We start from the raw sequence: 15204 nt of genomic DNA, 5'->3' as shown, positions 1-15204 counted from the left end.
TTCATTGGTGCCTGAGACAATTGTATGTGCCATTCGGAAACTGCCGCCAAAGCGCCCACAGAAATGTTGGGGTTCGTGATTGAATAACGTTTTGCTTATGAAGATACAAGTGTATGACCTACAAACACATTATTTGGGGGTGGGGGTCGTGTTATTCCTGCATAAGTGAATGTACGTGGGTCTGTTTATTGCATGTGGTGTTGGAAAATCTCTCAACACCGCGCCCACGGCCAGTTATTTGAACGTTTCAATATTAGGCGTTTCGGGAATAAAAGTTGCACTACTTTTATTTCCAGAGCAGTTACAAACTCCAGAGGGAGTTTGGCAAAACTTGAAGCAAGGCCAAAAGTAAGAGTCAGATATGTTGACCATATGTTTTAAGAATCTCAGTCTTGAAAAAAAGAGAGCTTCTGCGGTCCCAAACGAACCCACTCACCAAAATGTCACAGCCAAAACGGAAGCACTGCACGGTAAATACAGATAGTTCCAGGCGGCATTCCTTTCCCAGCCCCTTTTTGCCAACAAATGCGATCCGCCGGGAGGGAGCAGAACCCAGGGGGTCCGCACCGTGACGTCAGAAAGTCGTTTATTGGCCGGGGGCGGGCCGCAGCCGCAGCCCTCCCTGCATCAGCTGAGCCGCGGGGACAGCCTCCGCCTCTTGCTACCCGCCGCAGCACAGCCCGCCACCGCCTTCGTCGCGTCAGGACCGCAGCAGCGCCAACACCCGGAGACCGGATTCCAGGAGCATGGCATCGAGGAGGATGGAGACCAAACCAGTCATAACGTGTCTCAAGACGCTGCTCATCGTCTATTCCTTCGTCTTCTGGGTGAGTCCGGGACCCCGGCGGACGAGCTCCACGGGAGCTCCCCCTCTTGCACCTCTTTTTGGCAACAGTGTGGGTTTTTACCGTTCGAGAAAAGGGGTTTTGTTTTTTGATTACGAGATGGTCTTCGCCCTCCCCCCTCCTTCCCTCTGCATCGGAGAGATGTGTGTTTGCTGCGCAGAGCCCGATTCTGCTGGTGCGCCGCTGGCTGCCAGTCCACCCACCCGCCCGCCCGATCCTAGCCCACGATGCGAATCTCGGCGCTCGGGCTGCAGGGGACAGGCATACCCGTTTGTCATCTCGGCCATCGAGACAAAACACGTGCAAGTCACCACGACTGACCAGGGCAATTTCCCAACCCCGCCATTGCAACAATTGCAAGCGAGGATCTGCGAGCCATGCTTAGCATTGGAAGGGGAGATCTGCTAGCCATGCTTGGAATTAGGAGGGCAGATCTGCTAGCCATGCTTGGAATTAGGAGGGCAGATCTGCTAGCCATGCTTGGCATTAGGAGGGCAGAAGATCTGCTAGCCATGCTTGGCATTAGGAGGGCAGAAGATCTGCTAGCCATGCTTGGCATCAGGGGGGCAGATCTGCTAGCCATGCTTGGCATCAGGAGGGGAGATCTGCTAGCCATGCTTGGCATCAGGAGGGAAGATCTGCTAGCCATGCTTGGCATCAGGAGGGAAGATCTGCTAGCCATGCTTGGCATTGGAAGGGAAGATCTGCTAGCCATGCTTAGCATTGGAAGGGAAGACTGCTAGCCATGCTTGGGTTTGGGAGGTTAGATCTGCTAGCCACTCATGGGTTTGGGAGGGAAGATCTGCTAGCCAGGCTTAGCATTGGAATGGAAGATCTGCTAGCCATGCTTAGCATTGGGAGGGAAGATCTGATAGTCATTGCTGTAATTGAAGGGGAATATCTGATAGCCCTTCTTAACTTGAACATCAATTTCTGCTAGTCACCCCATTATTGAAAGGAGAGATCTTCTAAACATCATTACAATTGATGGAGAATATGTATAGTAGTCAGCCCCGCTGTTGAAAGGCAAGATCCCGCTTAGCACTAAAAGTGGATTTCTGCTAGTCAGTGTGTGTATTGAAAGGCAATATCTGCTAGCCACCATCAATGACAATTGGTCATCCCTACCGTTTGTAAAAAAAAATCTGCTAGCCGCCCTTGCCATTAAAAGGGAATATTAGACCCTACCCACCTGTAGATGGATATCTCTGAACTTGCAACAACAAAACAAACCACACATAGTCTCGCACAACAGCACGGGGAGACCACAGACCCGTAAACCACATCCATGCACAGTGAACGGTGCTAACCGAACTGAATATGCCAACGGGACATCAGAAATCTCGCTGTACCTTTATCCCGCTACACCCTACTAATTGATCCCACCATCTTACCTTTCAGATCTGCCAGGGGACCACTCCGGTAGTGATAGTGTGCAGTATAAATATCCTTTAACATAACATCTGTGAAAGGGCATATCACCCCCCTGTTGATTGGAATATCTCCCCCATGCCTGCAGAAAGCAACGCCTGTGCCTTCGTGGTCATGCCAATGCCTGCCACATGGAAAATGCTGCATACTGTTCTGCCCACGGAAGGGATATTTTACCCAGCCTATCCGTGGCAGGCCAAATCCTTCTTCACACCTCCCTGTAGAAGGCAACTTTTGACCCTACCCTTTAAGTTCAATATCTGCTCTTGCGGGGGGAGATGGGGCTTTCACCCCATCCCATTAAAGGCAATGTGGTTCTACCTGCTCCAAATGTAGGAGAGATCTATTATAGCTCCTAAGGGGAGAGCAGTTTGGACTTGTATCTTCAAAATAAAATCTGGCACATTCTACCCTGCAGAGGTACCTCTTGGCCAATGGTGCATGTCTGTCGCTTACATTCCCACAGAAAAAAAATGAACACAACAAAATGATGCACCAATTTTGCTGCTTGGATAATACTGAATGGAGCAAACGGGTTAGCCCCGATCCACATTATACTATGGGAAATGTGAAGCAGAGTGCTTTATTTGCCATGTTTACTGTATATTATGGAAAGAGATGCAGTGACGCATTTCTTTTCATGTTACGTAACAAGTCTAGCACCAAAAAACAGTCTGCTTCTTTTTTTGCTTCAGTCCAAACTGTTTTAGGAAATGGGCATTTTGACAAAACCTGTTTGTTCCATTCTGTATTATCTAAGCATTTGTTCAATTTTGTATCAACGGTGGGAATATTATATAATCACCCCCCAGGATGAGAAAGGCGAGCCATTCGATCAGTAATGCTGCGTATAAGCAACATGACGGCGAGCGGAGCAGTCCCGTTTCGGGTTGCTTTACAATGACACAGTGATCGGTGAGCGGACCTGATCCAGGTGGTGGTGGGTGGAGGGTACAGGTTGGGATTATGTACTGTGGACATCAGGGACGAGCATTTTAGCATACACGCTTGCGCGCCCTGGAGGGCGCGTTGACGATTAGGACCGAGGGGTAATACAGGTCTGCTGGGCCGCTTGATTTTCTTTTGGCACCCACTCTCAATTGATGTTGGAATGGACAGTCGGGGAGTTTTAGGCATTTAGGATGTCTTCAGCAATGAATGTACGCTGCTTCCGCTCGGAGTCCAGCAGCCTCGTTGCAGAAGACCTCTCCCCCCCCTACCCCCACCCCGCTACATGATGTGTCTTGTATTTTTTCTGAATGGCACCTGGTATTGATGATGGAGCCACATCCATGCCCCTCTCCTTGGTTTTGTGTTTGCCAGCAAGACGATGAATGGGTTAGCTCACTGCGCTGTTGCCTGGATATTGAGGCGAAGCTCACCCTCACAGCATTCCCAGTCTATGACACCCACACGGTGTCTGCTATGAGAACACTCGCACTACAGTCAGATACATGGGGTGCAAAGCTTGGCTTGCCTTTCCTATTTAAAAGCACCCAACAATTCCTCAATTTTTATCCCGGGAATTCGGGGTCGTGGGGGTCTTTTTGCCACCCTTTTTTCTTGTTATGGTTATGTGCACCTATCTTTTGACGGTGGTTGTGAAGTGCGACTGGCTACCATGTGATCCAGATACAGGGGCACTGCTTTTATCCTATCTAGAGTGGTCACATGTCCATTTGGAAGGAAGGGTTCTATGTTGTTCTGCGTCTCCTGGGTATTTAAATATAGGTAATAATAGGCTTTGTTTTAATTTGTGGCTCATTGGGTGTGTGTGTGATTTGGGGTAGGGGGCGATGGCTAGGGAAACCTCAAACCTAGGGTATTGTGGTGACTGCCATTTTCCTCACTCAAGGTGCTGCAGTGACTCCTTGTCCACCTGTAACGCACTGCTCCGCCTTCCATTTCGTGATGTGCTCTCGGGAGTGTTGGTCGGAGCCTAAAGCTGAATCTCCAGGCTGCTGTGTGATGTATCTCGTTTCCATCTCAATCACTGCGTGGCCTGGCACACAAAGTGCGGCATTAGACGCCACTCGCCCTCCCTGCCCCCTCCTCACCGCCCCACCACACTGGGCTTTCACTGCAGGGTGGATGGAAACAGTCTGACTCAAGATTTGATAAAAACGGGAGAGCCCTTCTGCTGGGAACGAACAGCGCCCACTTGGTGGGGGGGAGGCGGGAGGGATTTCTCCCTATGTCAGCAGGGGTGCACCACTTGTGGAACGTTTTGCGCATGTGCCTAGAGAGACACTGCACCTCGGCTGATACGGATAACCGCCCAAAAGGCCAAAGCTCGGGCCTGTTGTTGTTTTTGCTTCCTTTGTTCACAGGAGAATTGTGTGGCATTGTGCTGCAGGACTGTCTTCGTGGGCGGGGCCAGAGTGATCTGCTATTTCTCTTCTGGCAGGGTCCAGTGCTCTAAAACTTATTGCCCACTCCCCTGAGTGGGGACCATCCCATGTAACGCGTTGTTGGGCCAGATTTGTTTTCCTGCAGAGGAGCGTTCACGTTGCTGGTGAAAGTCGGACCTGAGAGTCGGCATCGGAAGTCCACCCCTTGTAATTGTTGATGCACACATGCACGTGCTCTTTCACTGCATTCGCCTCCGTTTAGTCTTGCTAAAGGAGGGCGTCTGTGAATTAGAAGCACGCCGTCTTACCCATGGCTTGATGTGTTATTTATTAAAGTCATTACTAGTGTGCTATGAATGGGCAAGAGTCGTGTTTTGTGGTACCAGTGCCATGTGATTTTTCGCACCAAGCGCCGATCGTAAATTATCTCCAGGTATTGGAGGAGAGTTTTACGGTGCACCGTGGAAGTGTCTGGTTCTGCAAAACCCATGGGCTGCCGTTACAGAGCCACATTGCAAGGAGGAACCCCAAGCAAGTGGTTTATGGAAAGTGAAATCAACACCCAAAGATAGTGCGAGATTTGCTGGAAACGTAGCAGATTTCAACATTGTGTGCACCTCGGGCAGTGCTGGAAATGAAACGCATCTATTCGGGGAACGGTCACCTCTCTGGAGGGGTGGGGATGTGGAAGGAAGGGGCGGGGCCAAGGGGCGTGGCCCCGGCCAGGTTGGCACAGCACAGTATCCCTTCATAGAACCCAATCCTGTCGATTTGCATAAAAGCAAAGAGCATTATGGTAACATCATAATGTCCACAATTTTAAATGTTAAACATGTCTTATAGTGATTCAGTAACAAGCCCTTTTAAGTGAATAATAGACTCTTCTGTTTTGATTGGTCACACCATTCACCCTAATAAAGGGATGTCTATAAATTGCAGGACATAAAACAGTTTGGACAGCTGGAACACTGTATCTGAGGACTTGGCTGATTCTGTCTGAAAGGTCACTTGAAAAACAGGTCTCTGGGTGATTGGCCCTTGGGTCTGGGGGATGCAGCAGCACTTCCAACAAGACATTTTTTGCCAGAGCCATAACTCTTGAAGGACCTTCCATGCCCGCAAGCCCAAAGGTGGACATTTCTTCCATATTTAGGCCTGAGTTGGGTTGAGATCAGTGGTCGAAGTGAGCGGTGCTCCTCTGCTTTTTTTTCACCTTTCCTATACTTTTTTATTTTAATAAGAAACTATTTCGTATTGGTTTCATTTTTTTCCTATCAGCCTTTACACAGTAGTGGGGGTGGAATGAAGGAAAGGCGGGATCCAGGTATGGGTTTTGTATTGCGCATGGGAGGGGGCGTGGTGATGGGGTTTGTGGGAGCGGGGGCTGGCCAGCAGGGAACATAGTTGAACTACTTCTTTTCGTACACTTCGACCACTGTTTGCGATGCAGAATTCTGTCTACGAGGAGATTCAGGACCCATTGGTTTTCCAACGGTGGGTTCAGAGCCGCACCCTCCGTAATGTCTGCTGTGACTCTGTGTGCTCCTCCTTGGAAGCAGCGTCCCAGGTTCCTTTTTGTTCATCATCTAGGTGCCATTTTGTGTGTGAATTGTCCAGCCCTCCCTTGTTCAATGTTCCAGGGATGATCCTGTGGGAGGAGGGGGGGCAGGGCTGAGCATGGGACATCTTGGGACCTGATGCTTATGTACCTTCTCTTCTCAGATGAGACACTGCTCTCCATTCTGGCTTTTTCCTGTTATCGACCTTCAGTTATCCCCATTGAAGGCGAATCAGAGAAGAAAGTTGATACTACCACATGTTGTATCTGGTGCTGGTATGTGTTGGGAGAGGGAGGGCCTGCAGCCCTGCCCAGTGACATTTCAGAACCCAACCGCCTCACTGGTGTATCGGGGTCCAAGGGAGGTGGCAGCGGGGCAGAATTGGGGATGGCTTTGTTTCTTGCTATTGAGGCAGAAGTCTGGCCATGTTCACTGATATCACATCCTCTAACTGGCCAAGTCCTCTTGTTCTCAAAGTCTATGCAGGGAATGGGCCGGAAAAAGACAGAGCGGTGCTCTAGCAAAAAATGTCTGCCACACACCTCTCTCGCAGATCCTGTGTCTCACGAGTAGACGGCTTTCAGAAGACGCGGCACGGACCTCTGTCTAGTATTCTGAAAGCAGTCTGTTGTAGCGCAGGATGCTCCCACTGCACAACCCGTTCTTGAAAGGGTGTTCTGAACACACAGTACTGGGGCTGCATACGGCAACTGCCGGAACCCCACGTACAGTTTTGGAGCTGTTCAAACTGGTATATATTAAGGGCACCACCAAAGGGTGGCAAAGGTGGGGCCACTGCCACAGGGTGGCCAAGGGGGGGCCACGGCCACCTGTATAAAAACACTGCCCCATTCCTCCCCCACCAGCCTGCCTGCTGGTTATGTTTGTTTTGGTGTGCCACCTCAGTGACCTTATCGCACCACCCCTCTGAAAAATGTCTGGGGGAGTGTGGTGCATTTAACTGTGGGCCCGTTGTGACAATCCTCAATAAAAGGGGCTCTGTTGGCACGTGTGTAGCAGAGCCCCAGGATGTGGCTACGTGTGTCTGTGTCTGTTTGTTCACCATGTGATCACAGCCTGGTACAGCAGCCCTGGCCTAGGTGCCCCCAGATCCCGGAGGCCGCCGTCTGCTAGGTGCCCCTAGCCAAGGGAACACGTCCGGTGATCCGGACATAGGGTGTCCCCTGCTGTCAGTATACTACATGCCCGCAGTAGGTCGGTAAGCCAGATGATCCAAGCATCTGGTGTGGCCTGCACTGGTGACCTGTGGCCGGCCGCCAACATAGGCGACGAAGTGTGGCGGTCCGGACCCGTGTACACTGGTGTGTGGGCTGCGGCAAGCCGGTGAACCTTTTTGTGTTTTTTTTCTCTATTTTTGTTTCCTTTGTTTCGCCCGTGAGGCGAGGAGTGGAGAGGCGGCGTTGGTCGCGGAGGAAGGGGGCGTGGACTTGCTGACACCCGGGCCAGCGGTGGTGTGCAGGAGAAAGGGGCACTGTGCCCTGCAGTAGTTCCGGAAAGAAGGGGCGAGGCACAATACCACCGGGCTTGCCGCTGTAAAGACAAAAAAAAAAGAGGAGCAGGAGGTCGCATTGCCCCAGCACACCACTGCAGCGCCAGGTGAGGCTGCAGGACCGTGTCTGCACTCACAACAGGGATGGTCAATATTATGACTACTCAAAACAGAAGTGTCCGTTATTTGCTTAAAAGGTTCACTATAAGACATGTTTAACAATTAAAATTCTGGACATAATTGTTCCCATAATGCTCTTTGCTTTTATGCAAATCGCCAGGATTGAGTTCTATATGGAGATACTGTGCTGCGCAACCTGGCCTGGGCCCCGCCCCTCCTAAGAAGTGACGGTTAACCCAATAAATGTTTTCCATTTCCAGCTCTGCTTCACAGTAGTGGGGTCTCAGGGCTCTTGCATCGAATGGTTGAAGAGTTCAAATGGCAAAACGTGTGCAATTCAAAGGGATCAACTGGATCCTTCACCCAGCGTTCAAGACCGTGGTTCCTCCCTTGAAAATGCTGTGCTGTGAACGGCCCCCAACCATGACCCTAATACTAATACCACACATGATCCCATCCATGCAGGCTAGGTGTGCTGTGTGTTGTTTCACTTGGCGCCATTTTGCCCTTTCCTGACCTACCAAGTGAAATGAACCATTTATTCAGATTTCTGGGCACGCGTCCATCGGCTCCTCTCTGCAGACTCGCGTTCCCGCAGACGGTTTCTTGTAGATAAAAATGTCCTTCTAGCTTGATCTAAGATATTTTGTTATCTTCTAATAAGTTTGCCTACTATTAAAGAGTTTGTTTAAATAAAAAAACTGTGTAATAATCCCACCCCCACAACGCCTCCTCGCAGTTCTTCCTGTGAGCAGATGGCTCATCTTTGCTTCGATATAGATTTGAGCGAGGCATGAAATGGCGTGACGCCTGGGGCTGGGCTACTGTGAAAAGCATATGTGTTGCCATATGACGTGCTGTGATTGTAGAGTATACAAGCCTGGTTTGTTGCCTTCACATTATGTGATTTAACCTTGGTGACATCCTTGGAATTTCAAGAATTCCAGAACTGCATTTCTTACCAACGTCCGACTTAGGCTCAGTAGCGCAGGAAGACAACCGACTAACCAGCCTATTAGTAAGGCTCGCTAAATAGAATGGTTGCAATTGATTGAGAAATGGGTTCAGCTCTCCACATCTTTTATTGCACTCAATGAAATGTTCTTCTAATCAATGCCTTAAGTGGCACTACAAAATAAGCCAGGCTCATCAAGGGGACGTGGCCTAACGGCGGGGGTCACCTGCTGGCCCATTAGGCCCCGTCCCTTGACGAGCCCCGGCTCAGTGGGCTACTGGCACCCCTGCCAGGCAGCCTTTTGTAGAGATCAGCACCCTCTTCCCACAGGGAGAGGGAGGTCTTTTTCCTAAAGACTGAAACTCCTGCGAAGGCACGGGAGCTTCAGGATTTAGAAAACAAGGCCTCTGCTTCCAGCGGCCTCAAGTTTTCTCCATAATGATGGCGCCAGCCCATGGGCAACTCTTGCTTAAAGGGACGCCTCACAGATGCGGCGCCACCATTATTGCTGAAAGGCATTTTTTTCTGAAGCCTGAAGCTCTCGCACACAAGCGAGAGCTTCAGACTTCAGAAAAAAAGCCTTTTCGTGTAGTGGCCGGTGCTGCCAGGGGAGATTAGTGGGCCCCGGCAGGGCCCCGCCTCAAAATGAGATGTTAGAGCCTGCTAGGTCCCGGCCCACTTAAAGCCCTGCTTCTAATATTCCAAGAGTGATCGCGTCGTGAACACGCTGTTTCTGTTTTCATCGATCCAAGTTTGGCTGCCTCTCACGCACGACGCACCCGTCGCAGCTTTTCGCTGATCCCACTGTGGTCCTCGCGCGAGAGTTTGGAAAAAGCCTGCATGCTTGCTGTTTGTTTGAGCATACATTTCTAAGCATTACTTTATACTGCGCTTTGTAGAAAAGGTGGCAGCAACTTGGTTGCCTTCTCTGGTGAATAGTGCTGGGCATACACTGCATCCTACCTAATGTATCCCCAGAACAACTATCAACCTAGACTGGCTCTGGAAGAGCTTTAAACTGCCGAACACAAACGTTGCATTCACCCGCGATATAGAAAAACAAATGGTACAGATAAAGGGCATTTTTTGTGTGTGCTAGGACCATCCTTCGAAGTCGTTTGAGAGTTACGCTTGATCTCTAGAGGCCTGACTCCTCAGCCCTGTTTAACATTCCACTTAATCTTCATCTCCTTTCAGCGCTAGCGCCTTTTGTGGGATCAATGCACGGCCCCTAATACATGACATGGCTTCCACTGAGGGTTCTAATGCTTTACAGCACTGGTGCCCCAAAAGCAGGGGAAATGAAAAGTCTGGACCAGCCTTCCCTGCTATTCACATTGTCATGGCGACGCATACGTGAAGGTTGGGTTTGAGGTGCAAGGATGTCAGAATTTCGAGCAGTATTAATATTACCCGGTGGGGGGCGTGGCTTTGTCCTTGCAGCCAATGGGGAGGCTCGGAGCGGGGGTTTTTCCTTATGGTAATCCCGCCGCGCTGAGCCTACTCGGGGCTGGAGGCCGCCACCCCCCCTCCCATTTGCCCTTTTTTCCCCACGTCTCCTTTCTGGTCCTTTTCGGTAGCAGCAGTGCCAGGAACATTCTGTCCCTGACGCATCCGCTCCCGATCTGCGACACACTGCCATGGAAAGGTAGAAGGCCCTTCTCCCATTTCATGGCAGACACTTTTTTTCTGTTTTAAATGGCTGCCATGAAAAGGGAGAACAGACTTTGTTTCATGTATCATGATTATGGCAGCCATTTTTTTTAGTTGTGAACACAAGAGCATTTTACAACCGAATAAACACATTTTTAGTACCCCGGTCTAACTGGTTGGGGTAGTATTGGCAATAAGCCTGTCAACGGTGGAGCATTACTGTCTCTGGTAATGCCCTGGGGCCTTTAAGGCCCTTGCTATGCTCAGGCCTGTAACTATAGTTGGGGCATTTCTTGAGGTGGTAATGCTGCCCCTCCACCCTCAGTCTTAGGGCTTATTGCTTAAGTAGAACATTCACAATGGGATGTTTGCTTAAATCTGTATAGCTCCCCCTTCTAAGCACCATGTTAATAGGTTTCATTATTACTCAACTTAATGGTACTTTATCGAAAGGTGAATGGGTGAATCAGCCCTGTTGGGATTCAAGCCTGTAACAGCAGATTGACCAAAGCTCTCAAATGTAAGTACTTATCTTACTGAGCTAGTTTACCGGCACGCCACAGGATTCTTTCATCCCCCACTTGTTCCTATGTTATCACTAACCAAAAGCTTTGCATTTGAATATTGGTGGTGTGTTTTGATTTTTAAATCCCCGGAAGGTCAGGAAGACCTGCTTTGTGAATAAAATGTGTACATGGTGAACACAATGTGAACAAAACGTGTTCATAGTCCTTCATGAGTCTTCTATTAAAGTTCCCAAAATGTGGGTGCAGCGTGCCCACTTTTCCTGACATTCTCCTCTTTATCTAGATTAATGGCAGAGTTACAAAGATTATTAGAGAACATGGAAAGAATAGTGCACAGGAGATGTTTTACTAAACTTTAGAAGGAAGCCAAGCTTAAAGTGTTTTCTGTTGCCTCAGGAAATACTGGACGGAGATAGTCTGAGACTTTCTAGTGGCACTGTGTTCCCGATTCTGGGATCCGTACATGAGCCCCTCAGTGTTGGATTAGAGGCCCTCTGCTGATAGAGATCAGCCAACCTTAATATATGGGGTGCACTGGGCCAGGGTGAATTGGAACTATTAGCAGAAAAAAAAAGAAGCCCTCAGTCATGTTGATCTTCATGGATGCGGTCTGCACCCTGTTCTGGATCTGAAACCTCTTAAGGGGTCCAGTGTGGTGCACAGGTGCGAACATGCAGCACTGGTGACCTGTGTGTAGTCACCAACAGGCTGTGTTTGATTGTAATTGATTATTTATAGTGTGCTTAATACCCAGAGGTTTCTAAGCACGGACCCAGGGACAGAACCTGTGTTGCACTGTGTCGAGGCAAGCACGTTGCCCCTGAGCTATCCTCCCGAGGCCGCTTCCCCCTCCTTCACACTGGGGTGTGTATACTCAGTCAATTTTCATAGTCCAGGAGAAGGCATAAATTTAGGCAGGGGCTCCAGTCGAGGGCACACGCGCCACGCTGGTGGACAGAGTCCACCCACCTTTTTTAGAGGGCGGACGCCATCTCCCCTGGGTGTTTTAGAAGCTGCGTGAAAAATGACGTCTCTTTTGGACTTTTGAATTTGCAGCGTCCTCGGGACTTGAACCATGGTCACCAGGCTCAGCAGGTTGTGCGCTTTACCACTGCACCAAATAAGCTCATTGAAGGGGGAAAACAAAGTAAACCACTAAATGTCACATTTCAGGACCGCATGTTCCAGGGGAAAATATGTTATTGATTCTTGGAGTTTAAAACGGGCACCCCTTTTAACGTTTTTAAAACATTATTGGAAGAAAATATCCTCTCTTGGTTTTGTGTGTGTGTGTGTGTGTGTGTTGTTTTTATGAAAGGCAAATGCCTTTAGTTCTGTGGAATTAATATATTTATGCAAAGCCGATTTAATGAATTGTGCATATTTCACCCTGATATGTTAATTTCTGGTGACGTCACATGCCAGGGCATATGTTAATGAGTCCGCCACTTTTTACATTTGTTTAGGACTTGACCCCTGGATTTAGGAATTCAGCAGTCTCTCGCTGAGATTGCATGGCTGCAATCTATGATCAAGTCGTGGGCAAAATTAGGAGCCAAGTGTCATTTGCCCATGGGTGGCAAAGCAGTCTTGGAAAGCCTCCGTCAGCTGTTCATCTCCAGCAGCTCGGTCCTGTCACACTGTGTGCAGTTCTACTGAATCCACACAGCACTCTGTTGTGATGTAGCCATGGAGGGAAGGGGCCCCTTGCAGCGCTGTGTACACCATGATCCATATTAAGGCGAGACCAGGTGGGCCGGCAGCATGTGCGTATTTGTTTGCTTTGACTGTGCTTAACATTGGCCAGGGCGGGTTTCAAAGCGCTATAGAGTAAGAATGGCGTGGGTAATTTAAGAAGGAAGAGTAAACGGCAAGTCAAACGTTGTATGGAACTCCTCTCAGCCCACGACCCTGCCCCCCACACCTCCACACAGTTACTTGTAAACCCACCACAGTCCATTAGATTGACCCGGAATTGTTCGGCCTTTGACAGCGGCATGACCACATGATCGATGCAGTTGAAAGCTCAAAAAAAGCTTCTTGGACTGTCCTTACGAATCCATGCCTGGCCATCCACACACATATAAATGCAAGAGTTCCTGTGTGGCTTTTTAACAACGTCTTGATACGTCTGCAATAATATTCTGCTTTTAGTGATTGTTGTAGATATCTTCGTATTCATTGTCTGCGTTTATCTTTCGTACACAGCTGATGATGTTAAACAATGAATTTAAAATAAAAGTTCCTTTTTAATCTAATCCAAACAGTGCTTTGCTCCAGAATGAACGACCCTCTCGTTTAGAGTTTCAAAGGCAGCTTTTTGTATCTTTGCCAGAGGACAAGTAGAGAGGGCCTCATCACGAGTTCGCCGGGGCCATTTGCCCTACCACCAAACCCCCCCGGCGCAATTAGCGCCACATCACGGGTTTGGCGGAACAGTAAGTCCCCATTCCCCATTGGGCCCATTCAGGAATTCCACATTCCCCATTGGGCCCAATGGGGAATGTTCGGTGCTGTTACCGCCAGCGTTAATAGCGCCGAAAATCGGCAACATCGCAGTGGATTTGCCCCCAGCTCAGAGCTCTGCATTGAAGGGTTACCGCCAAACTCGTGATGAGGCAGTCTGTCTGGAGAGAACAGGCCTCCTGCCCCCAGGCAGAGCCCCTAGGATGGAACCCTTTGCCCATGCCCACTAGAAAGAGCCCTGGGGCTGGTGCCTGCCCAGTCGCTCGGGTTAATCTTACTGGGAAAGCTTTGCTTTGGACCCGGCTTGCCCTAAAAATAGCCTCGCAGATTGATAAAGAAAAAGTTATTCAATTGAGCGTGACCGCATCTGCCTTCCATTCATTTTAGGATGTGGTGGGGTGAAATGCGCCAGCGCGAGGAGCTGTTAAGCCCTGCTCACGAAGAAGACCGCAGGCGGGCTCTGCTTCAGGAGGCCGTGGACTTTATGAAGAATCAATGATGTCTTGCGTGTTATGCCATTAGGGTTTTTACTGCGTGGTCTCCAGGCACTTTGGCGGATTTGGAAGAGAGTAGGTGAGTTTGGTTAGTTTCGAGGAGCGGGAAAGGCAAGGTTGTAGTGCTTTTGTGTTGAGGTTGCAGATTAGAAGTACTCTGAGATCTGTCTGCGTTTAAGCACTGCAGATGTGAAGTGTAGGAGGCATCAATCACTTTGGGTCCAGAGGGGTGGCCTCGTCCGTGTACTGTGTCCGCGCGTGTACACCAGGGGCTTTGTATATCAGTTGTAGTTAGAGGTGTACGTTTTGGATGTTGGGAAGTATGAGGCGAGGTTCCTTATTCATTTTATTAAAGCGTGTGCACGTGGCTAGTTTGCATATGTGTGTGGTGATTAAGCTGGTGGTGATAAGAGGGTTAGTGAAAGGGTGGGGGGTGTTCCTTAGGTTTACATAGGGCTTTAAAATGATTGGTCTTGCTGTTGGTTGCATTCTTGTGAGAGGTGCTTTGCTTTAATGGTTGATGTGTGATGATGTCCTGTATTGAGGTTTAGATATTCTGAGAGACGGAGACGGAGCTCTCCAGGGACATCATTTAGGGGTCGCCAGGGGTCGCACTTGCAATCCTTGAGATCTCCTTTGCTACCCCTGTGCTCTCCCTTGCTACTCCTAAAAAAAGAAATAAATATATATATATACACATATATACATATATTTACAAATTGAAGCTCCTGGACTGTGACCAATGCCATGTGGCTATTTGAGCTATTTGGCTTTCTGGAATTCCATACAATAATAGCTAGACTCAGTAAAGGTTTGTTTCAGGCACACTTCATTGGGTGAGTCACTGATTTAGTCTGTTCTTAAACACATCAAATTCACAATGCAGACACAATCCTCCAAAAAGCATTTAGAGTAGAATTAGCATCCATTTCGGACTATGTATTTTGCTTTTCGCATGTTGCATTTTTCTGCTGATACATATGGTGATCCATTCTTGTATGAAATGTATATCGCATTACAGTAATATTGTAACCATATTTTTCATAGTGTACTTGGAAACAATGCTATGTGATGCCACTTCCTGTTTTGTCAAGGGGTAAACTGTCACATTCCATCGCTTCCCATGATGTCACATTGGGGTGGGGTCAAATTACATCACTTCCTGTGATGTCATCAGAGGTCAAGGGTCATGTGATGTCACTTCCCCCTGGCATTTTGGTGATCCCTGGAGCTCTCTTCGAATTTTTGCAGTGTCTAGATGTGATGTCTTCCAGTCGAATAAGTTTCAGTGCC

At 48.9% G+C, this 15204-nt stretch overlaps 1 protein-coding gene across 1 annotated transcript in view; it reads left to right on the top strand.

Annotated features, from left to right (window-relative positions):
* Positions 1–478: 478 nt before the first annotated feature.
* Positions 479–15204, top strand: part of TSPAN7 (tetraspanin 7) — a 295355-nt gene continuing 280629 nt past the window's right edge. Inside the window, exon 1 of the mRNA XM_069636549.1 lies at positions 479–827. Within this exon, the coding sequence (XP_069492650.1) occupies positions 747–827 (81 nt within the window). The 5' untranslated portion in view covers positions 479–746. The remainder of the gene's footprint in view (positions 828–15204) is intronic.

This window comes from Ambystoma mexicanum, chromosome 7p (genome assembly GCF_040938575.1).
Source record: "Ambystoma mexicanum isolate Mex_15411 chromosome 7p, UKY_AmexF1_1, whole genome shotgun sequence".
Classification (NCBI taxonomy): domain Eukaryota; kingdom Metazoa; phylum Chordata; class Amphibia; order Caudata; family Ambystomatidae; genus Ambystoma; species Ambystoma mexicanum.
Note: the sequence above shows the minus strand (reverse complement) of the source record. Positions and strands in the feature narration are given on the sequence as shown.